The sequence below is a fragment of the Mesoplodon mirus genome (assembly GCF_964341445.2).
Source record: "Mesoplodon mirus genome assembly, chromosome: 12".
In the NCBI taxonomy this organism is placed as follows: domain Eukaryota; kingdom Metazoa; phylum Chordata; class Mammalia; order Artiodactyla; family Ziphiidae; genus Mesoplodon; species Mesoplodon mirus.
Genome location: NC_138988.1, coordinates 40729231 through 40756415, shown reverse-complemented (window position 1 = coordinate 40756415; position 27185 = coordinate 40729231). Strand labels below are relative to the sequence as shown.

Here is a 27185-nt window from a genome sequence, read left to right as displayed (position 1 = left end):
CCACTGCCATAGCCCACGTTCAATCCCCGGTCGGGGGGAACTGAGATCCCACAAACCGCGTGGCACTGCCAAAAAAAAAAGAAAGTTGAACATGAAGTCAGTGTAGAAACATGGGAAAGGGCTTCATAAGTATTACATGATTATATCCATACGACTTAAGCATGCAGGCAAATAGGAAATGAAATTTAATCTAGAAAAATGACTACAGTTGACTCAGTAGTGAGATTCTGGGTCATTGCTTTGTCTTTTCAGAACCTTCTATAATAAAATCATTTGGGCAGTAAAGACAACCTAAGAAGTAGAATGATAGCTATGGTGAAGTAATTATTCCATTCAGGTAGATTCTCAAAGGACGTGGGCTAAATGTATTTGAGAGCGGGGCCCACCCGTTCCTCAGGTAACAATGTCAGCTTACTTAGGGCCTGAGTATCCTGTGGGCCGAACACCATCTCTGAAGAGCATCTTTCCTCTTTCCTCTAGCGCCCTGGAAGCTCTGATCAACTTTGCCTACAACGGCCACCTTGCCATTGACCAGCAAAACGTCCAGTCGTTGCTGATGGGGGCAAGTTTCCTGCAGCTGCAGAGCATCAAAGACGCCTGCTGCACATTCCTCCGAGAACGGTGAGGTGATGTGATGCGCTTGGCCTGTGTCGGGGAGCAGACCGTTTCATTTCTGGGACCCCCTGCCAGTTTGCTGAATCTTTGGGGGCATGGAGAGTCGCAAGAAGGGAGTGAGCTGGGAAGATAACTCTGCGGAAATGACCCTTCTTGAAATCAATATCAAGCAGTACCCGGTTCTTTGGGATGAACCTTTCAGGGACATGATTTATGGAGCCTTGCCTGCACTCTCCGTTGGTCTGACATGTACCTCTTCTGGTCCTCTCTGTCCAATCTAACCAGCCACCACCAGATTTATTCAGTGCTCCCTAACTGTTCCACAGCTGTCTCCCTCTTGGTTTAGGTCCTTCTCCCTCCTTGAATTTCTTGGCCTTCTTTTTTCCTTCTGCTCTGCAAGAGCCCACCCAAATTTCACCTCCTGAAATTCTCTGTCCCCTGCAGTCCCCTGGGAGCAATCATTATATGCTCCTTTAGAGTAAGGACCATGGATTATACCCCTACCTACGTCCAGTACTTGGCCATGACCTTTTGAGGACTGAGCAGATAAGAAGGCTCTTCCTCCCCCTCAAGAGGCAGAGCTCTTAGTCACAAGGTAAAAGCCACCTTTAACCACTAGAGGCTTGGGGGTGAGGGTTATTGCTGGGCTACACACAGGCAGGGAGAAACCAGAACAGTGCCCCTCTGTGGTCTCTCCAAGGCCTGGCTCCGCCTGAGCTCCTCTGGTCACAAGGCCCCTGGCCTGAAGACCAGCATTCCTCTGCCTCAGACCTGGCCTCCTGAACCTCATCCCTTCTTAGAGCCAACCGCTCCCTCCCTCATTTCTGTTCCACCAGCTCAACTCACTTAGCAGCTCTGTGGACCCTGCCTGAGGTCCACATCCTGCCTATGGTGCTGACGGGCATCAGTGAGCACTGCTGTGTGGGCAGATGGTCTTAGCGACCGTGGTAATGATGCTAACACTCAGGGGCACTCTGTGCTGGTTTCGTTGGGAGGTAGGTGGTCTGTTCGGGTTTTGCAGCTGGAGACCACATAGTGAGTGCAGCCCCAGAGCCTGGCTTAACCTGCCCTAGGATGCCTTCTGGGTCAGGCTAGAGAGCTGCGTGTGATGGGCTGTAGGGCACACACTGTCTGTCCTACATTATTTGCGAGCTTAAGGACGCAGACTGGACTTGGTTCATCTCTGTATTCCCACAGAATTTGGAGAATGACTAAGGCCCTGTGGAAAGGATGAAGTTGGCCATTCTCACAAGGGGACAACAGCTCCACCTAGGGGCTTTTGAGTTCCTCACTGTCAACACTGGATTCAGGCTCTATCATAAAGTAGTGTCATGTAAAAGATGCTTAGAAGTGATTTTTAGACCAGTGCAGTTTTTACATGCACCAGTGACATATTAGGAAAAGGTACTTTTAGCACAAAGCCTGATGCTTTGAGTCTGTCCTTGACATTTTTCTTTTCAGCACTGGGAGGCCCCTTCTGAAGCCTAAACTCACACCTTATTCCTGTTTTTATTCTCTGCCACAGGCCCCAGAGGTTTGGCCTTTCTGTTTTCTTTTCAATAGCTACCATCACTGCCTGTGTTCCTGGGGGTGGTTTTCCCTGAGCCTGGCTGCAGAGTGTGATGGAGTCTCCCAGCTGCCCCCTTCCCGTGTGTTCTTGAAGACAAGCATGTGGGCCCTTCAGTTTCAAGGTTTGATTACTGAAGACTTGAGGGAAACCATCCTGAGCGGTTGTGAAAAGGACAGGGCATGACAGCACAGAAAAGCTGCAAAGCCGTCAGAGTTCTTAGAGCAGTAGTTCCTGAGGCCATTTTGCCTGTTAGATATTCAGCCTGCTGATTTTTTTTTTTCCCCATGAGGTTGGGGTTGATTTTTTTCTGTGGCTCCTTATCCAGCCTTCAGATGAATGGACCTCCTTGTTTTTAGGTGAGGATTGGAGGGTGTGTATTTTCCAAAATTCTTCTCTCAGAACTGGATCAGAACATCAGATGCGTCAATGAACCAAGCCAATAACTTATTTAATTCAAGTCAATAAAGCATTACATCTTATCATGGTCAAGCTATGTCCGCAAGGAAGGAGGTTGTAAAGTGGCTGTTGACAGATATGGGTCTCTATCTGCCCTTTGGGTTATTGTCCCTCTTGTCTTCCTCCTTCTCCTGAATGGTCCCCTCTCCTGCATGGCAGCTCTCCCTCCCTTTTCCCCACCAGTTGGCTTACAGACAGGCTCCCCACATCCTACCCTCTTAGATGTGAAAGCCCACTTCAGTGGAAAGTGTGTTTTGTGCTCAATTATTCCAAGCCAGTCAAAGACAACCAAAGGTGAGGCACAGGAATCCTAACCTGGGAGGGAAAGGATGGAAATGTGTGCCAGTCAGCAAAGTGGATCATCCTGTCCTGTGTCTTTGGACTCTATCCAGTTTCTTATCCGTGGTATTTGAACCCTCCTCTTGACTTGATGTCACAGTAGTAGGGATGAGTGAAGCACATGCTGTAGAGGCCCAGGGAGGGTCTGTCCTCGTATCTGATCTGCCATACGTGCTTTTAACAAGTCTCAACCAGGAGAAAGGCTAACGTTACTTGACAGATGACTGAGCTGACATTCTGACCCTGAGTCCCGTATTTCTCCCTGGCCATGCTGCTTGCCCAGGGGTGCTCAATGCTTATGTTTCCTTGGCCTTTGGAAATGGCCTAGGTTTCCAGAGCAATGGACAGAGCCAGTTTAGGCTGGAATGAAACAACAGCTATGCAGAATTTAGACTAGTCATAAAGCCAGGCTCCTGAGATGCTCTGCCCTTTCAGTCCCTGACAGGTTTGCTACTTACTGGCGGTGGGCAATGGTGAATATTGATTAGTAAGTATAGCTTACTGTAACCCTTAAATCAATATGGGGGGGAGGGGGAAGAGAAAGCGTTCTCACAAAGAAAAGTAAACCTGGGCAATTTTAATCTAATATGTACCATCTCCCATCACAAGATTGTCAGTCACAAAATCAAAATAAGAAAAGCCACATCCCCCATGGTCCACTGCTGTCACCAAGATTTTGGAACCACATTGGGCTCATTTGGAATTTTCTCAAGTGTAATAGTAGTAAGAAAAACAACCATATTAAAAATTAAACCAGAAGCTAACTTCATACCAAGCACTATGTCGGATGCATTTCCTACATTCCTACTTAGTCATGGCCACAGCCCTAGGAGGTGAGTAGCTGTTGTCATCACCTTTTCTAGGCAAGGCTATTACTGACACTTGAGGAGCCTAAGGAATCCACCCAAGTTGCCCAGTGTGGCAGGGTCAGAATTTACCCTGGGTTTCCCTGGCCCTGATGAGTGCAGGTCTGTCTCGGGACTGTGGGAATGTGCACAAAAGGCCAGAGTTCAATCTCAGCACCACCACTTGCTTGTAGAGGGACAATGAGCACATTTCTTAGTTTCTCCGAGCCTCAGTTTTCCACCTAAAAATGAGAGCAATTACTACTGTGGAGTGTTGTTTAAAAGATCCTGGAGAATGTGTCTAGAAGCCCTGGCAAAGTACTTGACTCACTGATGGTGCCAAATAAGTGATAGCTGCCGCTGTTGACTGAACAGTCAGGCCCATAGAGCCTCTTTTTGTTTAAAAAAAAAAAAAGGAAAGAAAAAAGTGTAAGGGTCCTGATATTAAAGAAGTCATCTCTCCATGTGGTTTAAACTCTCATTCTACATCTTCAGGGCCTTCCCGGTGACCAGAGGCGGACATTCAATCAAGAATGTCAACCACTGAAAGAAAGCAAAGTTTTCCAGTATGTGCTCTATTCCTCTCTCCTGAGAGCTGCTTCCCAGGACTTCCCAGAGAGCTCACTCCACATAGACACATGGAGCACTAGGCCCAAGAGGCAGGCTCCTTTGAGGATAATCTGCCTTTTTTTTTTTTTTTTTTTTTTTTTTTTTTGGCGGCGTTGGGTCTTCATTGCTGCACGCGGGCTTTCTCTAGTTGCAGCAAGCAGGGGCTACTCTTCGTTGTGTGCGGACTTCTCATTGTGGTGGCTTCTCTTGTTGAGGAGCACGGGCTCTAGGCACGTGGGCTTCAATAGTTGTGGCGCATGGGCTTCAGTAGTTCTGGCTTGCGGGCTGTAGAGTGTAGACTCAGTAGTTGTGGTGCACGGGCTTAGCTGCTCTGCAGCATGTGGGATCTTCCCGGACCAGGGCTTGAACCTGTGTCCCCTGCGTTGGCAGGCGGATTCTTAACCATTGCGCCACCAGGAAAGCCCCTGCTTTATTTTTATACCTTTACAAGTTGAGTCCCAGAGAAGCTCACCTGATGTCACACAGGGGGTTTCCACTAAAGCTGAGGACAGAGCTTGTTTTTTTTTCCATTCTGTAACTCTACCCAGAACCAACTTGAGAATGATCAAAGATAACCTTCTTTCTCTAACTTTTTTCTTTTTATCTCCTCTTATGCCAAAAGGCTTCACCCCAAAAACTGCCTGGGTGTACGCCAGTTTGCTGAGACCATGATGTGTGCTGTGCTATACGACGCGGCCAACAGCTTCATCCACCAGCACTTTGTGGAGGTGTCCATGTCGGAAGAATTCCTGGCCCTGCCCCTGGAAGACGTGCTTGAGCTGGTGTCTCGGGATGAGCTGAATGTGAAATCAGAGGAGCAGGTCTGTAGAGCAGTCCAGAGGTGACATGGGGGCTGCTGCTCTTTCTAACCTTTGTTTTCTATTTTACTTTTTTCAAAATGTAGATCGTGGTGTGTGCGCAGCTGTTGTTTATTATGGGTTTGCTTTATCATACCATATGCATTTTTCATGAAAACTTTTTACACATTTTAGTGTCTAAATAATATTCAGCTGATTTTTATCAATCCTGTGACCCTCATTCTTCAATGTTCAGGTTATTTCCAAAATTTACTATTAGAAATAATGTTTCTGTGAACCGGAAATGAGCATAGATAACTTTCTGGAAGAGTCTTACTGTAAAGGAGAGTAGAGCGTGGGGGCAGTTGCTGGGGGGGCGGAATATGAAGTCAAGAGCATTTTGGTTTTTTTAAGATGAGAGAAATTACAGTACAGTTGGACTGCTGATGGGAATTTTCCGGAAGAGAGGGAAGAACTGGTAATGTAGGATAAAAGGGAGAATGGTGTCCTGGGGTAGGTGAGAAGAGACAGTGTAGGGCACGGGGTGTGTGTTTGAGAGGAGCTTAGGCTGTTCACATCCACGGCCACAAGAGGGAGAAGGAGAGCACATGCCCTGCACAGGGGGAGGATGGATGGGTGGGAAGGGAGATGCTGGGAGTTTTTATTCACACTCTCTTCTTGTTTGTTTCTGTGTTCTCATCTGAGAGTGAGGATGAGGGAGGAATGTTAGACGTTTGAGGAGAGATGAAAAGGTATGAACCAGTCCTGTAGGAAAAGGGGAGAGTAAATGGATGAAGCTCGGGAAATGGAGAGGGCTGGATAGGAAGCAGGGCCAGATGAGATTTTCAGTCACAAGTTCAATATGAGCTGGTCAGCCCTGTTGTGTGTTTTCTATCAGCTGCATATACTGGTACAGGGTAGGGGGTGAATTGGATATAAAGAGCTGGACTTCAGCAGGTACAGATTTTTTTCCAGGTAAGTGTGATTAAGAGAGATAGGAGACTAGCATGGCAATAATGACCCTTGGAATCCGTGTCGGGTGAGAGAAAGGTGAGGAAATAGGCTGCAGGGGACCTGAGAGGGAGCCATGCCCAAGGCTAAGTGGAGTTGGTTGCATGGAAGAGGAGGTGAAGCTATTGGCAAGGTGAGGTGTGGGTGATCACAGGGTCCTCTGAGGACAAAGAAGACATCTTCTTGAAGCGGTCAAGAAAAGATTAAATGAGAGTGTAGGGTGTTAGTAGCCAGAGAGGAGTGAAGGACATCTTTCTGTTCAACTGAAGTGTGGTGCAAGGTGTCTGAAGAGGACAGTGAGTCAATGTTTCTTTGAGCAGAGGGTGACGAGGGCTGAGCAGTGAAGGGCGTCAGATGTGGGGGGAATTGGACCTGGCCCTGCAGGCACCCAGAGCACCACTGCAGCAAGGCCTCTGCTCGTCTCGTCAGTTGGTCATGAGTCCTGGCCTATCATGAAGCCGTGCCTCGGCAGAAGGAGCCCCAGGCTCCAGGAGGCAAGCCGTTGGGATGTTAGTCCCAACTCAGCTCATTTCCTTAATGTCTGAAGAGTCCTCACCCTTCCGTATTAGTGACCGTTAGAAAAGTGAACTCTGAGCTCAGCAGTGTGGGCCCTGAGATTTGTAGGAAAGAACCCCATCCCAAGAGCAAGGGGTTCTGTCCCTGGCTCTTCCACTAGGTAATATGACCCAGGGCAGCTCACATCTGTTGCAGTGATGCATTCTACAAGGGCTGTGGGGCTTTAGAGGGAGATATCCTTGTGACCAGAGCCATTAGGGAAGCCTCCTTGGAGAACACGGATCTGGATCCAGGCCTTAAAAGAAATGGGAAAGGGTTTAGATGGAAAGGAAGAGATGGGGGTATTCGAGGTAAAAGGGACACCTGGCCTGGCTAGAGAAGAGGGTGCAGGAGCAGTGGGAGGGAAGGTCAACAGCACTTCGTTACAGTACAGGAAGGAAGAAGGAAGCTTTGACAGGTTTTCGTTAGGAAGTCATAATGAAAGCCAGGAAGGTGTTGCAGTAACCTAGGCTTGCCTTTCAAGAGAGTGGACTGAATGGGGTAGCTGGGGACGTGGAGAGAAAACAGTGGATTCAGGAGACAAGTAGGAGGAAAGATTGGTGGGCCCAGTATAGGGAGCAGAGGGTTTGAGATTGGGGGATACAGGGCTGTGGCCTACGGGTGGAGGAGTTGCCGCCAGAGCTTCCCGTCTCTGTTGTGGCAGGTCTTTGAGGCCGTGTTGGCCTGGGTCAGATACGACCGGGAGCAGAGGGGACCCTGCCTGCCTGAGCTGCTGTCCAACATCCGCCTGCCCCTCTGCCGGCCCCAGTTCCTGTCAGACCGAGTGCAGCAGGATGACCTGGTGCGTTGCTGCCACAAATGCAGGTGAGCAGAGGTGGGGCCTGCACGAGGATGATGCCGAGGGTCTGGACGGAGAAGAGAACTTGGCCACTTAGCTCAGGGGAGGAAGGATTTGGAGTGGTCGTTCTTAATTCACAGCACACAGATTGATCTGCCTTCTGTCTAGAACCTGGAAGAGCCCGAGTCTCTCACCTTGGGCAAAGAAATGTGCCGCATGGGAGCATCAAGGCAAAAGGTGCTTCCTCCCCTAAGTTATCTGAGGATTTTCTAGCATCTCTTTCCATTGAGCTGTTTATGGACCTACAGGCGTCTATACTGCCTGCCCAGACCCTGTCCACACCAGCAGCTGACTTATTGGTGACTTCCTGGGGCTCCTCATCCTCTTCAGTAAACATTAGTCAGTGTGCTGGCCTCAGGTGGGTCTGCCCAGCTACAGTGATGGGCAGGGGTGGGGCATGTTTAGCAGCATGCAAGACTGTTAGCCAGAATAAATCAAAAACAACAGGGTGCAGCAGAGCCACCAAAACAGCTCAGGACACGGCAGCCCTGTAGAAGGATGGTTATAAAAGTAGAGCAGCAGAGGAAGATACGCATCTTCCTTCAAACTGCTCCTCATATTCACAGCTGGTTCAGGAGGAAGTCAGTGGCGTGGTCCACGCAGCGTGAAAGTGTGTGTGTCAGGGAGGGGTGGAGGTGTGGGTGGAGGTGTGGCTGGAGGTAGCTGAGACCCTGTGATGAGCAGTCTCAAGAGTGCTGTTGGGGAGTTTGAGCTTTGTTCTGTAGGCAGTGGGTAGTTATCGAAGGGTCTTAGAAAACCAGCTTGGACCCCAGTGTGGAGGCTGGAATGGAGGGGTGGGGCTGGAGGCAAGGAGATCTCTCAGGAGCAGTTGGCTTCTGCTGCCACAGTCCAGGTGAGATGGTTAATTGCTGGGTGTGAGCCATAGGGATGCAAAGGAAGAGCGGGGTCTGAGTGGCAACAGGATGCAAGCAGCTTGTTGAACCTCCCCAAGGCTGGCTATTTTAGGGAACACCCTGTTTTTCTTCTATTAAACTAACAGGGATGGGCTCTGCTCATCTTGCCTCTCCAATGCTGAGCACATCCCAATAGCTTTGTATAGTTTCCCCTGGACTCACCTGGGTTCTTTGAGAGCAAACCTTCCAGAAGGCTTCTCCTCCCATGTTTCCCCTGCAGTTGTGGTTGGGGGAGCCAGGCTCAGACCTACAAATGTGGGCCAAGTGGAGAGAATACCTCCTGTCCTAGCATCTTGCACTTTATTCCAGGGACCTGGTGGATGAAGCAAAGGACTATCACCTCATGCCAGAGCGCCGGCCCCACCTGCCAGCTTTCAGAACTCGGCCTCGCTGCTGCACATCTATCGCTGGGCTCATCTATGCCGTGGGGGGCCTCAACTCAGCAGGTATCTTGCAGCTCCCCTTTGTAGAGCTCTGCCTCGGATGCCGTGGTTGAAGAAACACCAAACAACCTAGCCTGGCTCTCTGCTTCCTCCCCCTTGCATGTCACCACCTTTATCCCTCTTGATTTTATATAATTGTTCTGCAGTTAGCGCATGTCAGATATTAATACCATTGAAGCAGAATATCAGCACAAAAGGGACCTTTAGAAACTCCAGAGGCCTGGCCCCCTTCCTTCACAATGGGGAAGTAGAGGCCCAGGGAACTTTAGCTATGTTCACACAAGTCTTTTGGCTGAGCAAGGACTAGAACTCAGGTCCTGGTTCCTGAGCCTGCACTCTTCCCCTAATATCACGTCACCTATGGGATTTACTCAGCTTTGGATAGGATATAATCAGAGACCCAATTCTGTTACCAGGCTAATCACATTCGGTCATGTGGATCTCTGGACTTAGACTGTGAGAGTGTCACCATAAGAAGGAAGATTCTCCAAATACGCATGGTCTGCACTATCAATATTTTTTACTCTTCACCTCTTACCTCCAGTGAAACCCACATGCCTTGTAGTCCATGTGTTATTGGCAGTTCTAGTATCATACAGTCAAGTTTTCAGGAAACCTCCATGGGGCACCCCCACTCCTGCCCACCCCAGGCACCACTGCAGGGCAGTAGCAGTCTAGGAGAGGGCAGTGGAGACACGTGAATCCTTGCAGTGCAGTGGCACAGGGAGTCGTCACCTCGGATGTGAAGGCCAGGCCTTTTCAGAGTCAGCCCAGGCTTGTGGGATGTGGGGAGCTGGTGGGAGGTGGGGAGCTGGTGGGCAGTCCTGGGCAGTTTTGTTTTTAATTGAAAGTTAATGGGAGGGGGGTACTGGCCTCCGCTACTTGTTAACCATATGACCTGGGAAAGGTAAGTCCTCAACTAGTAAATGCTAGAGCTTAGCAGGTGCTGAGTGTCCCAAAGCAGAATAAAACAGGGAGGGAGTTATTTTATTTGATCTTAAAAAACTGATGAAAACGGTAGGGTTGGAGTTATTATTCCTTGCTTCTGTGACTACTATTTATTGAGCACTTAGTATATTCTAGAACTGTGCTAGGTGTTTTACATATTATATCATTTAATCCTCATGGGAACTCTGCTATGGAGATTATTTCACATGTGAGAACAGAAGATGGGGATACAAAGCAGCTTGCCCAGGGTCACCACTAGGAAGTGAGAGTCGCATTGGAAGCCATTTCCTGCTCTGTGTCGGGGAAATAGTGGATCCATTTGCCTTCACCTCTGCCTTTAAGCAGGTGAAGAACCTCCTTGCAACTTAAAACTGCCCTCTCTAGAAAGTAAATAAATGCCTCCTGTCTGATTCTGATTTTCCTTAAACAATTAAGTTTGAGGTTAATCATGGCTGCAGTTTCTTAGTGTGCCCTCCTGGCTTGAGTAATTCTGCGGGAAGAGCTGATAGGACGAAGTTGAACATTCCGTATAATCATTGCGTAACAGCTGTGATCTAAACGAGCGGTCTCATTTGTTTTAATTTGAGTAGCAAATTTTTATGCAGGTGATTCCCTGAATGTGGTGGAAGTGTTCGACCCCATCGCCAATCGCTGGGAGAAGTGCCATCCCATGACCACAGCCCGCAGCCGTGTCGGTGTGGCCGTGGTGAACGGGCTCCTCTATGCCATCGGGGGGTATGACGGCCAGCTGCGGCTGAGCACTGTGGAGGTCTACAACCCAGAGACGGACACGTGGACCCGAGTGGGGAGCATGAATAGCAAGAGAAGGTATTCTGGGAGCCAGTCTGTATGTCCTGAGCATACACACCAGGCCTCTGGGGGACACCATGCTAGACAAGCAGGGCACATTATAAAGTAGACGCTAGCTTCAGCCTGGGGATCCCCTGCAGCCAGGCCAGCCACTGCCCGTACCTCCTAGAAGCCAGCCCCCATCTGCTTAAAAGTAAAACCCCTGCCTTGTCCTTTGAGGAACTTGGGGAGACAAGACAGGGAAGACAGGGACGTGTGGAAGTTGTATTATTATTTAAGTGCCAGGTAAGGACTAAAGGTTTGTATTATGGAAGACGCGAGGCAGGAGAGAAGCTGGACTGGAACGTCTGGAAGATTTCAGGGAAGAGGTGAGATTAAAGTTGAAACCTGAAGAATAAGGAGAATTTAACTTTATTAGTCATAAAAGGGAATCCGAGGTGCTCCTCTTTATACTTTCTTTCCCCCAGGATCCCTGACCCACATGTGCTTTCACTACCAGGGAGTGTGTGAACCACAACAGTGCTCTTTACTTCTGGATGCCACACGTCCCCCAGGCATGAGCGCACAGCTAGTTGTGAGGTGGACCGAGTTTATGTCTCTCTCTTTTTTTAAAAAATAAATTTATTTATTTATTTATTTATTTTTGGCTGCATTGGGTCTTCATTGCTGTGCTCAGGCTTTCTCTAGTTGCGGCCAGCCTTACTCTTCCTTGCGGTGCGCGGGCTTCTCATTGTGGTGGCTTCTCTTGTTGCGGAGCGCAGGCTCTAGGCACCCGGTCTCTAGAGCGCAGGCTCAGTAGTTGTGGCACGTGGGCTGAGTTGCTCCGCGGCATGTGGGATCCTCCTGGACCAGGGCTTAAACCCATGTCCCCTGCATTGGCAGGCGGATTCTTAACCACTGTGCCACCAGGGAAGTCCCGAATTTATTTCTCTTAACGCCTTCCAGCCACTTGTCTCCTCCTGCTCACATTTCCTGAGTAAGAAAACATAGTGCCTCCATTTAGTCTTCTTAGTGCCAAAGTGACTGGCAGCATCCTTCCTTACGTCAGCCGTGTGTGGGGTATTGTCATGGTTGGACGGCAGGAGCTTTGGAAGGGAAGAGTGTAACTGGACAGGCTCTGTGTTCTCTTACCCTTGGGGTAGCCGCCCCAGATTGTGGTGTTTTGTTTGTTTGTTTGTTTGTTTGTTTTTGGCTGCGTTAGGTCTTCGTTGCTGCACGTGGGCTTTCTCTAGTTGCAGCGAGCTGGGGCTTCTCTTCGTTGCGATGCGTGGGCTTCTCATTGCGGTGGCTTCTCTTGTTGTGGAGCATGGGCTCTAGGCGCACGGGCTTCAGTAGTTGTGGCGCACGGGCTTAGTTGCTCCGTGGCATGTGGGATCTTCCGGGATCAGGGCTCAAACCCGTGTCCCCTGCATTGGCAGGCAGATTCTTAACCACTGCGCCACCAGGGAAGCCCCGAGATCGTGGTTTCAGATGACGCTCTGATGTTTCTCTTCCAAAACTAACAGAAGATAGGTCAGCCATCCAAGGCCCCCTACCTGTTTAACCAGAACAGCTCTGCATTTATCCCTTTATGTATTGAGCTTCCTTGACATATGCCCAACTTTAGGAGGCAAAAGGTAAATGAAATTTTTTTTTGAAAGAGGCAGTTCGAAAACCACTGGACCAGTTGCCCTTTAAAGGCCTTTCTGCTTTGTAATTCTCTCGTCTGAGTGTTTGCCTTACAGACCCCTTTGTCTGGCCATGATTTGGGTTTTCTACTTGTAAGATCACATGACCACCAAAAAAAAGATCAAGTCACTGACTGGTCAGGAAGAAGAGTCATGTTTCAGTGTGGAAGTCCTTTGCCACATGAAACTGTCACACAAAACTGTCACACATGGTCTGTGATACACATGGTGTATCACGTTCAGTAGTGTTTGTTTGTGGCCTTGAGCAGGGGGGAATCTGCCTTTGTACCAGTAAGATTCACCAAAGGCCAAAGTAGCTTCGTTTTTGGAAGAAAAAGTATGTATATAAGATCTACTCCTCCCGAAGCCGTAAGCTACACTCTCATGGTTCCTTCCTTCCCCGCCACCTCAGCCTCCGTGCTTCCCCTTCTTGCTCCTTGGATACTTTGCAGCTTTCTGTGGCCTCGAATGACTCACTGCTCCATATATATCCCCAACGAGGAGGACCTTTTTCGCTTTGATGTCAATCAGTTGTTCTTCATTGTGTGTCTGCTCTGGGCCACTTGCTAGCTGTGATGTCGCAGGGTTTGGAGTGCTGTCTGGGAGGGGCCCTGCGGGCAGCCCTTTCCCTCACTGTGGTTAATGCCCTGTTATTAGTAGTGTGGGCCCAGCTCCATTTCATCCCCTTTAAATTACAGGCTACCTTAAAATGTTCATAGTCACTTCTCCCCTGATGAACCACACACCCTCTCTCCTGCCAGTTGGTGACAGCCTCTTTTCTGCCGTCATTCCCTGTCCTTCTCCAGTCTTCCAGGCTGCTTGCGTGGAGCCTTCTCCCATGCCTTATCCAGTCCACACTGGTCAGCATTTCTTCCCCTTATCTCTTCACACTGTCTTTACCGTTCATTGATAGTTAATCTCACACAGTTTTGTGGCACCTATCAATTCTTCCTTACATTTTTGTTGAACTCCTAAATTGTTACTTTTGTCCACTTCTAGAAGGATAGTGACATGTCTAGTGAGTTTGTGACCTTCCCACAGTCCTCTCCCAAGGCAGGTCCTTTTCCTCTTTCAGGCTGGTTCAGGGACATCGTGTGGATCACTTTGATTTGCTGTGTACATTTGAAAGGGGGCTGTAAAGCCTGGTATAGTTTATTTTCCTATTTGTTAGGCACCCAGATTCTTTTTTTTTTTTTTTTTTTTTTCTTTTTGCTGTATGCGGGCCTCTCACTGTTGTGGCCTCTCCCGTTGCGGAGCACAGGCTCCGGACGCGCAGGCCCAGCGGCCATGGCTCACGGGCCCAGCCGCTCTGCGGCACATGGGATCCTCCCAGACCGGGGCACGAACCCGTATCCCCTGCATCGGCAGGCGGACTCTCAACCACTGCGCCACCAGGGAGGCCCCCAGATTCATTTTTAATCTTCTCCAGCATCAGGTTTGAAAACAGTGAATCGGGCAGCTTGGCATTCATGTTTAATTTTTCATGAGGCTTTATGTAGAAGATTCTTAGGAGAGCTTGGCATGATGAACAGTGTGGGAATCAGACTTGTGTCATTGAAATCTAAGGCATGCCTCTCTCTGGGCAGCCCTGAGAGGATAGCCCAGACTCCCCAAGCCACAGCTACTCATCTATACAGTGGTGATGGTGATACTTCATGTAGGATGTGTGAGAGTGGAAAATAGCAAGTGTGGAGCACCTGATGTGTGTAGTAAGTATGAAACAAACAGAAGCTGTTGCCTCACCCACTGAGACAAATTAGGGGACATGCAGGGCCATGTATGTAATGAAAAGATGTCTGTCAAACTTTATAGTGAATTGCGTGGGGAAATCAAGGTAACACAACAAACGTATGTTGAGGGCTTGTTACGTACGAAGCACCACACTAAGTACTGTCAGGGTCACACTGATAGAGACCCCAGTCTTCCAGGAGGTCCCCACTTGTTAAGAGATGGCAGGTCGATTCCTGGTACCCCGTGGGCAGGAGTGTGGCTTGCTCAGTTCTCTAAACCTGGTGCGTGGTGTGCCTCATGAGGGCCTGATGAAAACGTGCTGAACGAATGGACGACTGACAGGAGCTGTGATAAAGGAGCTGCTCTGGGAGTGTGGGGTTGGGAGGGAGTAATTCTTGCTGGGGGATTCAGGATGGCTTTTGGAGGAGGAGAGAGAGGAATTTGACCTGGGCCTTAAAGGTAAATCAGACCCTGAGCACGGCAGGGTGGAAGATGAGCATATCAGGGACTGAGGAGGAGGGAGAAGAAGTAACCCCAAGAAGGGGGGCGGGAGGCAAGAGGAACCACAGGGCAGCTCCTTTCCCCTCAGTGTTACACTTTGCTTAGTCACATTCCTGGGATTTAGGTCTGTTCTAGAAAGAGGCAGTTGGGGGCTAGGTTTACTTCTCAGTGAGCGTGAGAGGTTGCCCCAAGAAGTCTGAGGCCCATCGGGATGACACCTCTGTTTCAGTGCCATGGGGACGGTCGTGCTGGACGGGCAGATCTACGTCTGTGGTGGCTATGATGGCAACTCTTCTCTCAACTCTGTGGAGACCTACTCACCTGAGACGGACAAGTAAGGACTCCAGCTCCCCTGGGGCAACTGGAGCTTGCTAAACAGAGTATGAAAAATCAGAACTGCAGTCTTTTAATCATGCTTCTCAAGGATAGGGAATATCTCACCTATTTAGCCCCTGTAGTACCTTGCATATAATAGGTATTTAATAACTTTTGGTTAAATGAATGAATGATTAAATAAATTCTAAAAACAGTCTGCTTAGATACTTGGAAACAGTTATTAATGCTCTGTACCTCTTAACTAAATCAGCGCATTTTAATAGAAATGCAGGTGAAAGGGGATGAGAAATAGATGAACAGCACTTTCCAAAGTGGGTAAGATAGGATTTGGAAAAAAAAAGTTATGTTTCAAATACTCAAAGAAGCTTGGGAAACATTGATGTCTGTACCACCAGAGGCCTCATCTTCCCATAATACATATTACTATTTTAAAGACTGAAAAATTATGCGGCAGAGAAACCTCTTAACTTCATTTTATCTAACACCTATCACCATCTGGTGGACTTATTTTGCGGAACACTCTTTGGAAAACACTGGCAAGGTTAGCCCGAGTTCTTCGTTTCAGTATTTGAATCTGCTTTTACTATAACAATATAAGCACATTAGTAGAATGGATTCATCACAGTGCTTTTAAGCCAATATTCCATTCACTTAACCAACTTACTATGTATCGGGCAGCGAGCAGGGTGTCTCAGCTCCTTAAGTAGCACCTAGTCTGTTGGGGCCACAGCACAAGATGATCGTCCTCCCTTGGGTGCCTATGTCTAGAGCTCTTGGGCACAGAGTGGGGAGGGCTCCCATCTTCCCCACAGCTGGGGGGGAGAGTCAGGTTGCAGAGATGTCTTCTAAGGGGAGACCCATCGTGGGTAGTGGGAGACGTGCATCCCAGGTGGGGGGACAGCAGGAAGAGAGGCCTGGAGATAAGAAAGAGCTGTGTGTGGTTGAGGAGCATGTGTGGGTGGCGCATGGCAGGAGGCGAAGCTGGAAAGTGGATGAGGACCAAGTGGTAAAGAACCACATTAAGGAACTTGGATTCTGCCTTAGAGGAAACAGGAGTCCTCACTAGAGGACCTGCTGTGCAGGATCGGAATGGGGATGGTCTGAAAGCCAGACCACCTGTAAGGGGACTGTTGCAGTGGTCCAGTGAGAGGCCAGAGCTAGGGCAGCAGTAGTGGGATGGGGACAAGCAGTGACTAGGAAGCAAACCAGGGGGGTCGTGGTGACCACAGAATGTTGAGGATGATGGAGAAGAGGTCATGAAAATGCTGAGATTATAAGTATAGCAACTAAGTAGCTAATGGTCCCATTATCGAGACCAGGGAGTGTGATGGAGGAGCAGATCTATCAGAGAGGTCTTGCTTGGGCAATGCTAATTTTGAGTGCCGGCAGAGGTGACCAGCTATGGGCCCGAAGCTTAAAGTGAGAGGTGGCAGCCGGAGTGAGCCCTTAGCAGAGGTGGTGTGGGAGGCGATAAGAAGTGGGGAGATCGTCCAGGGTGAGACGGAGCACAGCACAGTTCCCCTGAATCCTTCTAAGCTGTCTTGGGAGGACAGGAACACCAAATCTCATGGCTCCCCTTCTACTTTGCCTCTTTCCTGAAGGTGGACTGTGGTGACCCCGATGAGCTCCAATCGCAGTGCTGCGGGGGTTACAGTCTTTGAGGGCAGGATATACGTGTCGGGCGGCCATGACGGTTTGCAGATCTTCAATAGTGTGAGTCTGGGCTCCTCCTGGGCTAAGGGCACCTACTCTTGTTATCTTTGAGAGTTATTTTGAAAGGATATTCTTTGGAAAAAGCCTCAGCCTTGCCATTGCTAGGTAAGGTGTCATGTAGAGGCCTCAGGCCATCTGCCACATGCTCCGAAATGCCTCCAAGAATGGGAACCAGTGTGCACAAAGGAGAGAGATAGGGTGTGGCCATACCACCCACACCCCCACCCTGCTCAGTTCCCCAGCGGATGCTGCGTGAGACCCAGTGAAATTCCTGCCCAAAGTAAGCCCAGTCATATACAGAGGGTGAATTTTCAAATAGTTGCATTCTTCTGGATAATTTGTTTGAAATTGCATTTATTCTTTTAAAAAAATCTCAAGAGCCATTTACTGGTCCCTCCAAAGTCAGTCAGTGCTGTGAGGGAACACACTGCACGGATCTCAGGAGACCCTGCTCTCATCCCGGCTCTGTCACTACATAGCAGTGCATCCTGGGCAACTCCTTGATTTGTTTCCTCAGGTGTAAACAGAACTGGTCAGGTTAGGCCATCTCTCTCTCACCTGTCCCTATAAACCCATGAGCAGGTGCGCAGCTGAGGAAACTGGGCATCGGGCAGAGCACACACTGGCAGAGCTCCTTGTCCCCAGGCCTCCCCCTGGGGCCTGATGCCAGGTGGGCCACCGGTGACCAAGCTTTGGCTTTGACTGTCCCGAACCTGCACCTCTCTCCCCGCTGCAGGTGGAACACTACAACCACCACACAGCCACCTGGCACCCGGCGGCCGGCATGCTCAACAAGCGCTGCCGGCATGGAGCTGCATCCCTGGGAAGCAAGATGTTTGTGTGCGGGGGCTACGACGGCTCGGGCTTCCTCAGCATTGCTGAGGTGTACAGCTCTGTGGCGGACCAGTGGTGCCTGATAGTCCCCATGCACACACGCCGGAGCCGGGTCTCCCTGGTGGCCAGCTGTGGGCGGCTCTACGCCGTGGGGGGCTACGATGGGCAGTCGAACCTGAGCTCGGTGGAGATGTACGACCCAGACATGGACCGCTGGACGTTTATGGCCCCCATGGCGTGTCACGAGGGAGGGGTCGGTGTGGGCTGCATCCCTCTCCTCACCATCTAAGGCGAAGGGTGGGATGTGGTGGGGTAGGGATCTGGTACAAACACAGTCACTTCCTTCCAGGGATAGTCCCCCTCGGAAGAGGTGGTGGACCAGAAGACAGGGTGAAATGTGAGCTCGCCGGAGGTACAGTTTTTCCAGGTGCTTAAGTCCTCCCTCCCTGTGCAGCCCTTGTGACCATCAGGCCTAGGTCATCAAGATGCACAGCGTGGGACAGAAGCCCCTCTGGGTCCCGCAGCTGGTGACACAGGACTGCTTTGCTGGTCCACATGTCCACAGGCTCCATCCAAGCCCAGCTCTCACCTGCCACAGCTCTGTGGGTCGCCCATCTGCGGAGTGTCTTCCATCTGACACTCCTTGCCTACTGCTCGGCAGCTGTGTTGTGGCCAGTTTGCCATGGGGTGGCTTCAGTGGCCAAGCGTGTTGGAAACTGGGGTGTGGGTGGGAGAGGAGGGACACAGGCCGGGTTGTCCTCACCGCGAGGCTGCAGCCACAGCAGTGCTGGTTGCACACACGCACCTCCTCCTCCCATCCGAGCGCACCGAGAGTTTTGTCTGCATTGCTGAGTAAGCAGGAGGAACAGAAGCTTTTCCTGTGTCTAATATTGGGATTTCAGTGAGGTCTTTTTCATCTTGTTCAGGAGAAACAGAGGCAGAGGATAAAAGATACTTGAAAGAAACGGAAGGAAAGTTAAAGAAACACTTGAAAGAAACTGAAAAGAAAAATAATTTTTTAAAGTGAACATTTTTTTGCAAGAAGAAAACAAAGACACTAGAGGCAAATATGTGTTTAAATGGAAAACCACCCAACGTGAAAAGGGTGGTATCCGCTCCCACATTCGGATCCCAGGGTCCTAAGGCCTCGCATGGCACTCGGGGTTCCCTCTGAGCCCCTGCGTGTCCAGAATCAGTGCGCACTCGACCAGTCCTGTAGCAAGGTGCTCGTGGGGTTTGTCTTCACACCCACTATCAGAGGACTTTTTTAGTCGTAGGCTTAGTGAGTTGGCTAAGTTACTGCCACTCTTCTAGGTGGGAGCTCCAACTTGTCGCTGGAGGCTCCAGATGCCCCTGTGGTTATCTCCCACTGCCACCATGGCACTCATGCAGATTCCCACCCCACTTTCATTCCTTCCTTATTTGACCAGCAGGAAACAGCAGGTCTGGCCAGATTCTCATTTGCCCATCTATCATTCTTGGGTAGTTTTCTTCATCGTGATGCTTCTGAGGTACATTGACCATTTGTACCTCTAGAACCTAACCAGAGACTTGGTCCTTCCACCAGCCACGGCTGGCGTGGTCCAGTAACCTTATCTACCCTGCCAGTCCGCTGCTCCTCCATCCACTCGCCAATTCCAGGGGTCTGGTCTCCCCTCCAGCCCTTGGCAGACTGACCAGCAAGGTGGACCTTTATATTCTAGCAAAGCTGGCTTAATGACATAAAGAACTAAAAGCCGAAAGAATCTCTTGCTGCTGCAAAGAACAGATTTTATATTTCTTCCTATGACCTTAGCTAATGACCTCTTGAAGAGACTCCATGCTCCTCCTTCCTCCTCCCTGGATGGGACCTTGATGCTGCACAGTGGGACCCCAACAGGAGGACTCTTCTCTTACCAGTGCACTGGGCAGTGGAGCTGTCCTTCAACTGCTGCTGCCAAAATTTGGTTTTCTAAAATTCTTCCAGTAGAGACTAAAAGAGGATACATTTCCAATGCAAGACTGGGTCTCAGGGTCCCAATCTCTACTTGGTTGGTCTCCTGCCCATCGCTGCCTGCCTGGGTGTCCTGGAAGCCTGTTCAGAAAGGCACAACGTGACACCTGAGACATCTCTCCTACCCTGGAACTGTGAGGTTTACCAGTGTGTGCAATCGCCATGTTTCCAGAGGGAAGTACCTTTGTTACCTGCCACTTAGGAGCTGGGCCTCTGCTAAAAGCACTTGAAAATGATGTTTTTATTTTAAAAGACTTAACAATCTGATATAGTTTAGCCTGGGCTCGTGGTAGAGCTCTGGCATTTCTCGCTCCCTGTCGGTTTGCCTGTTAGAGGTAGACTTGGAAGGAGGGTGGGGTCTGTGTTTCCTGTTAGAGAGGAGTTATCAGTGCTTGTATTCTTATTATAAGCCCCTTTCTTTTGTGAATTTGCAACAGCACTGACAAACCTGGGTTGTGAATGTGTTAAGAATCAGCCAGTGGGCCTCACCAGGTCCTTAGGATGCTGACCCAGATTTTGCCATTGGGGTTGAGAGATCATTTTCCCATGATCTGCTGCTCTTGTGATAGCCTTCCTACATCTACTCCCACCTCCTGGTGTAGAAGTTACACTGCTCCACCTGGGGTCAGTGTTTCCAAGTAAGGTGAAGCCAGTGCCTTGATCTGGGCTCTGAGCACAAGTGAGCAAACACTAACATTTTCACACTCTCCACAGTTGGTTCCTCAGTCTGATGGTGATGACTGTTTACAGGTGGCTGGTCTGATCCTTTGGTGTTGGAGCCTTTCCAGTAAAACCATGAAAAGAAGAGATGCTACCCATAGATATTGTGAAAAGGGTATAGGGCAGATACTGTGGACAGTGAACCTTGGGGTCCAGCCCAGCTCTGAGCAGAGGACTGTGGCATTTGCTGTCCTAGGGTATTTCCCCTTAGATAACACAAGGAGCCTTCTCTTCTGGGTTTCATCCGAGAGCAAAGCCAGGATGGGAGCTGAAGTCCAACCTTTTGACTTCGCCACAGAGATGTGAGTAGGTAGGAATTCTGATTCCCCCTCCCCCCAATTTATTGTTTCCCAGAAAAATCTTAAATTCCTTTTATTTATAGAACGCATGTCTTTTGTGTTAAGAAACCAAAGAGAAATAAAGAGTACACTCGTAATATCTTCTTGCCCTTTCCTGATTTTATTCTTTTAAATTAGAGGTAAATCATATTTTTATTGTAATTCAGTGAAAAAATATTGGACAAAGTGAAAATCTTTCTGTGAAAATAAGGAAAAAGCCCAGCAGCATGGCAAAAGTAGGCTTTGGAGAGACGTGTATTTTATAAGAATGGGTTCTGATGAAAAATATACGCAAAAGAGTTCATGAGCGTGTTGCATATTTGCTCCTGTCCGGATCACCACTTCTCTTGGATTTCCCCTTTTCTTCACTCCCTGCTATAAAACTCCTAGAGTTCCTAAGTGGAATGTGACTGCCTGTGACCGCCTGGAGCCAAAACCCCCAGCTCCTTTTTTATACCTCCAAGCCAGAGGTGCTTAGCTTTGGTGCACATAAAAGTCACTGGAAATTTTTTAAACCACAGGTTGACTTGTAGAACCCTCCCCAGAGACCAATTCCCTAGGGCTGGGGTGCAGCTCAGGCCCTTGTGCAGGCAAGTTTCCGCCATGGTTGGTATTCTTATCCCGGTGTGAGAACCGGACTCCAGTGTTTAGTTTCCTCTTTCCCAGATAGAGCCACATTCCAGATCTGCCTTCCTGAGATTGCATCCTGGTTACTGTGGTGGTGGATTTTAGGAAATTCTTCATTCACACTTTACCAAAAGTCAGCTTATGGTCAACCTCATCCAGTGGGTAATGGTTGTACTCTTGGATGACAACTTTCTTTTTTTTTTTTTTTTTTTTTTTTGTGGCTGTGTTGGGTCTTCGTCGCTGCATGTGGCCTTTCTCTGGTTGTGGCAAGCGGGGGCTACTCTTCGTTGCAGTGCACGGGCTTCTCATTGCGGTGGCTTCTCGTGTTGCAGAGCATGGGCTGTAGGCGCGCGGGCTTCAGTAGTTGTGGCATGCGGGTTCAGTAGTTGTGGCTCATGGGCTCTAGAGCGCAGGCTCAGTAGTTGTGGCTCACGGGCTTATTTGCTCCGCGGCATGTGGGATCTTCCCAGACCAGGGATTGAACCCGTGTCCGCTGCATTGGCAGGCAGATTCTTATCCCCTGTGCCACCAGGGAAGCCCTGGATGGTAACTTTTTAAAAAAGTTTTTGGAAGGTTATGTCACTCCCACATACACCCCCCCCCAGCACGTTTCACATATAAATACTGTTGATTCTCACTTGGTCCTCTCAGTAACCTCTGTGCAATAGGTGACATAGCTCATTTTAACATAAATTTTCTCAGAAGGGCTGAATAACTGACCTGATTCATCAACTAACTGGTAGTATCGTCAAGAATTGAGACCAGATCTTCACATTCACAGTCCAGTTCACCTGAGGAAAGAGCAGTGTCTTCGTTCTCTGGAGCAGCTGATCCATCCAGCCTCCATGCCCCGAGTGTGGAGGTCTGCTGCCCAGTACTGTGATGGCCTTCGAGAAGCAGACTGAGCAGCGAGAGAAAGAGAAGAACCCTGTTTGGATTATGGAAACAGGTACCTTTGTGTTGAAACAGAGGAAACCAGATTATCTGTGGGCTCTACTGTGGGAGAAAGGTCAAATGCCTCTAAAGTATTAACAGCCCTTTCCATGTAACCTACACCCCTTTGCTCAGAACCAAAGAGCTCATGGGTAGAGAGTGGACCAGTGAACTTTAGCTAGACTCATCTGCTTGACTTTCCATTTCTCTGTTGTTGTTCTTTGAACTACTCTGCTTTCCCAACTAGCAGCAGAGCCCACTCCTCTTCACCCCAAAGATCAACAGTACTGGTTTTTACTGCTGCTCACAATAACATAACATTACCCAATGGAAGAATGGCAAGGGAATCTCACAGTTCTTACAGAAATTATCCCAGGCTTACTGTTTCCTATTTTATCTCTAGTGATACACAAATGTTTTCCTCTAACGGAGCTCAGTTCCCTATTTAATTCTCTTTTTCCAGGTTTGCAGTTCAGGATAAAAACCCAAACTACCTAGCATGGCGTAGAAGGCTGCTGTGGTCTGGCATCTCTGGTCAGCCTGGTACTTCTCCTCCATGCTTGTCCCTGACTGAATCCCAGCAGGGCAGTGGCCTGTTTGCTTGTCTCACCCACTAGATGGTGAGCTCCTTAAGAATCTCCACAATTGTGTACCAACACCAGACACATGGAAGAGACACAACCATTATGTTTCTTGACGAACTTGAGGTCAGGTATAGCCAGATTCAGATTTCACCTAATCATGCTTCCTAGTTTCCCTTTGTTTTGCATCACTGTTGGTTGTTTTTTTTTTTACAATTTTATTGAGGTATAATTTACATACTTTAACATTCACTCATTGTAAGTGCAGTTCAGTAGTTTGTAGTAAATGTGCAGAGCTGTGCAACCATTACCACTACCCCAGTTTATACTATTTTCATCAATCCATAAAGTTTCCTCGTGCCCATGCACAGTCCCCATTCTCACCCCCATCCTTGGGCAACCACTATTTTGCTTTCTGTTTCTATAGATTTCCCTGTTCTAGATGTTTCATATAAATGGAATCATATAATATGTGGTCTTCTGTGTCTGGCTTCTATCCTTAGAATAATGTTTTTGAAATTCATTCATGTCATAGAATATATCAGTAGTTCTTTTTATTTTATTGTTCCTGAATGGTATTCCACTGTATGGATATACCACATTTTGTTTATCCTTTTTTTTTTTTTACCAGTTGATGAATATTTAGGTTGTTTCCAGTTTAGGGCTTTTATGAATAGTACTGCTATTATGTACAAGTTTTTGTGTGACATATATTTTCATTCCTCGAATATATTCCTAGGAGTGGAATTGCTGGGTCATACATACGGTAAGTTTATGTTTAACATTTTAAGAAACTGACAATTTGCATTTCTCTAACAACTAATGGTTTTTGAGCATCTTTTCATGTTCTTGTTAGCCATTTGTCTATCTGTAGGAAAATATCTACTGAAAACTTCCCCATTTTTAAATTGGGTCATATGTCTTATTGAGTTAAAGAATTCTTCACATATTCTTGATACAGATTCTTTCTCAGATAAATGATTTGCAAATATTTTCTCCCAGTCTGTGGCTTGTCTTTTTATTTTCCTAATAGTGTCTTAATAATGTTGTAGAAGTTTTTAATTTTGATTAAGTTAGTTTTATCAGTTATTTCTTTTATTGATTGTGCTTTTTGGTGTCATATCTTAAGAGCTTTTGCCCAACCCAAGGTCATGAAGAAATTCTTCTAGAAGCTTTATAATTTTAGTTCTTGTGTAGGTATATAATCCATTTGAGTTAATTTTAAAATTCATCTTTTTTTGTACGTGGATATCCATTTGTCCCAGCACATTTGTTGTAAAGGCTATCTCTTCCTCCATTGAATTGCTTTGGTACTGTTGTTGAAATCAGTTAACCATAAATATAAGTGTTAACTTCTACTTCTAGACTCTCAATTCTGTTTCATTGATCTCTATGGCTGTCCATGAGCCAATACCACACTGATTGTATGGTACTGAGTTTTCCAGCTTTAAAGTAAGTCTTAAAATTAGATAATGTAAGTTCTCCAACTTTGTTCTTTTTAAAAATTCTGTTGAATATTTTAGGTACTTTGCATTCCCATATAGCTTTTATAGGTCAGCTTGTCAATTTCTACAAAAAGTTTTCTGGGTTTTTAATAGATATTGTCTTGAATTTATAGTTCATTTGGGGAGAATTACCATACTGACAATACAAAGTCTTCCAATCCATGAACATGGAATGTCATTTGTTTAGATCTTCCTCTATTTCTCTTAGCAATATTTTGCCATTTTTGTTGTATGAGTGTTGCACTTCCTTCTGTTAAATTGATCCTAAGTATTTTTGTTTTTATGCTGTTGTGGATGGAAGTTCTTGCTTAATTTTAATTTGGGGGTTTTGGGGGGGCTAGTATATAGAAATACTGTTGTTTTTTTGTATATTGATCTTATATTCTGTGACTTTGCTAAACTTAGCTATTAGTTTTTCTTTTCTTTTTTTTTTGGCTGCACCACGTGGCTTGAGGGATGTTCCCCAACCAGGGATTGAACCCGGGCCATAGCAGTGAAACTGCCAAAACCTAACCACTAGACTCCCAGGGAACTCCCTATTAGATTTTATCTTTTAAAAACAAAAATTGGGGCTTCCCTGGTGGCACAGTGGTTGAGAGTCTGCCTGCCGATGCAGGGAACACGGGTTTGTGCCCCGGTCCGGGAAGATCCCACATGCCATGGAGCGGCTGGGCTGGTGAGCCATGGCCTCTGAGCCTGCGCATCCAGAGCCTGTGCTCCGCAATGGGAGAGGCCACAGCAGTGAGAGGCCCGCGTACCGCAAAAAAAAAAAAAAAAAAAAAATGTATATGTGTATTCCTTGGGATTTTCTACATGCATGATATGTCATCTGTGAATGAAGACAGTTTAACTTTTTTTCTTTCCAATCTAGAAGCCTTTAATTTTTTCCTGCTTTGTTGCACTGGCTAGAATCTCCAGTACAGGGAGTTCCTTGGTGACCTAGTGGTTAGGACTTGCCATGGCCCAGGTTCAATCCCTGGTTGCGGAACTGAGATCCTGAAAGCTGTGCAGCCTGGGCAAAAAAAAAAGAACCTCCAGTACAGTGTTGTGTAGAAGTTGCACAAGTGGGCATTCTTGCCTTGTTCTCAGTCTGAGGGAGGAAAACATTAAACATTTAGTCCTTCACCATTAAATATGTTAAGCTGTGGATTTTTTATCAATGTCTTTTTTCAAGTTGAAGAAGTTTTTTTTGGGTTTTTTTTGTTTTTTTTTTTTTTTGCGGTACGCAGGCCTCTCACTGTTGCGGCCTCTCCCGTTGCAGAGCACAGGCTCCGGACGCGCAGGCCCAGCGGCCATGGTTCACGGGCCCAGCCACTCCGCGGCACGTGGGATCTTCCTGGACCAGGGCACGAACCCACGTCCCCTGCATCGGCAGGCGGACTCTCAACCACTGCGCCACCAGGGAAGCCCTGAAGAAGTTTTTTTCATGAATGGGTGTTAGGTTTTATCAAATGCTTTTCTTGCACCTATTGAGATCATCATGTGGTTTTTGTCCTTTAAGCCGTTAATATGTATATAATACTAATTGATTTTCAAGATGTTGACCTAACATTGGATTCCTGGGATAAATCTCACTTAGTAATGGTGTGTAATCCTTTTTATGTTGCTGGATGGTTTGCTGATTTTTTAAGAGTAGTTTTTACATCTGTGTTCACTAGAGAGCTATTTTCTGTAGTTCTCTTTTCTTGTGATGGCTTTGGCCTTTGATACTGGCCTTATAGAATGAGTGAAGTGTTTCCTACTTATTTCTCTAAGAGTTTGTGAAGAATTAGTATTATTTTTAAAAATATTTGATACAATTCACCAGTGAAGCCATCTGGGCCTGTTATTAGAAGGATGATTTTTAATTTCTAATTCAATTTTTTCACTTGCCTGGAGGCTTCCTGAAGGTGGGTACCCACTTCTCTTAGAAGGTTGGATTCTTGTGGTTAGGGCTATTCTTGCACCATTAACAGAGATTGATATTACCAGAGTGGGCCTGGTCTGTGCCCTTACAAGCCCCTCACTTTCCCTCTCTCCCTTGTCTGAAGATGCTCACCTCTTCTTGTCTCAGAGATCATGATCATCTCTTCTCTCCACTTTGGTACTGCCCACTTCCACCTCTTTCTAACTTCCAAATATAAAGAGGCCTCGGAGCTCAGAGTGAGCTCTCCCTAGCTGATATTGCCCTTTCCCATATGTGAGGAAGGCATCTGGAGTCTTATCTCTGGGCCAGCACAGACTCACATATGCACTTGGATATGTCCCAGTATGACCATGTCCAAAGTGGAACCTCAAACCTGGTCAGCCCTTAGTTTTCCCCATCCTCATAGAGTATCTCTCATCTTCCCAGTGGTTTAGTCAGGAACCCAGTGCTGGGTTTTAGAGGGGGGAAGGGATGAAAGTTACTCATCATCATCATCTCCATCAGCTAAGCCATGACCTAGTTCTGTTGACTCTATTTCCAATCCAATTCTATCCTCTGCTTCCATCCTAGTCCACACTGTCAGCATATCCCTTAGAACCTGGATCACTACAGTGGCCTCCTAAGTGGTGTCCCTGCTTCCACCCTTGTGCCCCCACTTCCACCCTTGTGCACTCTGCAGTCTATAGGCAGCAGAGCAGCCAGAGTGAAATTGTAAAGTTATAAACCAAAATTGTGTCACTCTCCTGTTCATACCCCTCCAGTGGCTCTCCAGGGCTTCAGGGCCTGTTCTCTTCTTGGGATGGTTTGGGGAGAAGTTCAGACACAGTTGCCTTAGCAGATAAGATGTGTGGCCCCCTCCATCCCAAACAGAGCTCTCCTTGGTTCTTTTTTTTTTTTTAATTTATTTGTTTTTGACTGCATTGGGTCTTTGTTGCTGTGCGCGGGCTTTCTCTAGTTGCGGCAAGTGGGGGCTTCTCTTGTTGTGGAGCACGGGCTCTAGGTGCACGGACTTCAGTAGTTGTGGCTCGC

General features: G+C 47.7%; 1 protein-coding gene across 4 annotated transcripts in view; it reads left to right on the top strand.

The window, feature by feature from the left end:
* The window catches only part of KLHL18 (kelch like family member 18), a 54745-nt gene extending 34055 nt beyond the window's left edge, over nucleotides 1-20690 (top strand). For 3 of the 4 annotated variants that reach the window (XM_082637979.1, XM_082637977.1, XM_082637978.1), the window contains exons 3-10: nucleotides 481-621; nucleotides 5057-5255; nucleotides 7462-7622; nucleotides 8880-9016; nucleotides 10552-10789; nucleotides 14900-15004; nucleotides 16608-16719; nucleotides 17456-20690. In XM_082637979.1, the coding sequence (XP_082494105.1) occupies nucleotides 481-621; nucleotides 5057-5255; nucleotides 7462-7622; nucleotides 8880-9016; nucleotides 10552-10789; nucleotides 14900-15004; nucleotides 16608-16719; nucleotides 17456-17842 (1480 nt within the window). In that variant the 3' untranslated portion in view covers nucleotides 17843-20690. The remainder of the gene's footprint in view (nucleotides 1-480; nucleotides 622-5056; nucleotides 5256-7461; nucleotides 7623-8879; nucleotides 9017-10551; nucleotides 10790-14899; nucleotides 15005-16607; nucleotides 16720-17455) is intronic. The other variant, XM_082637976.1, reaches the window with a different exon arrangement.
* Nucleotides 20691-27185: the final 6495 nt, after the last annotated feature.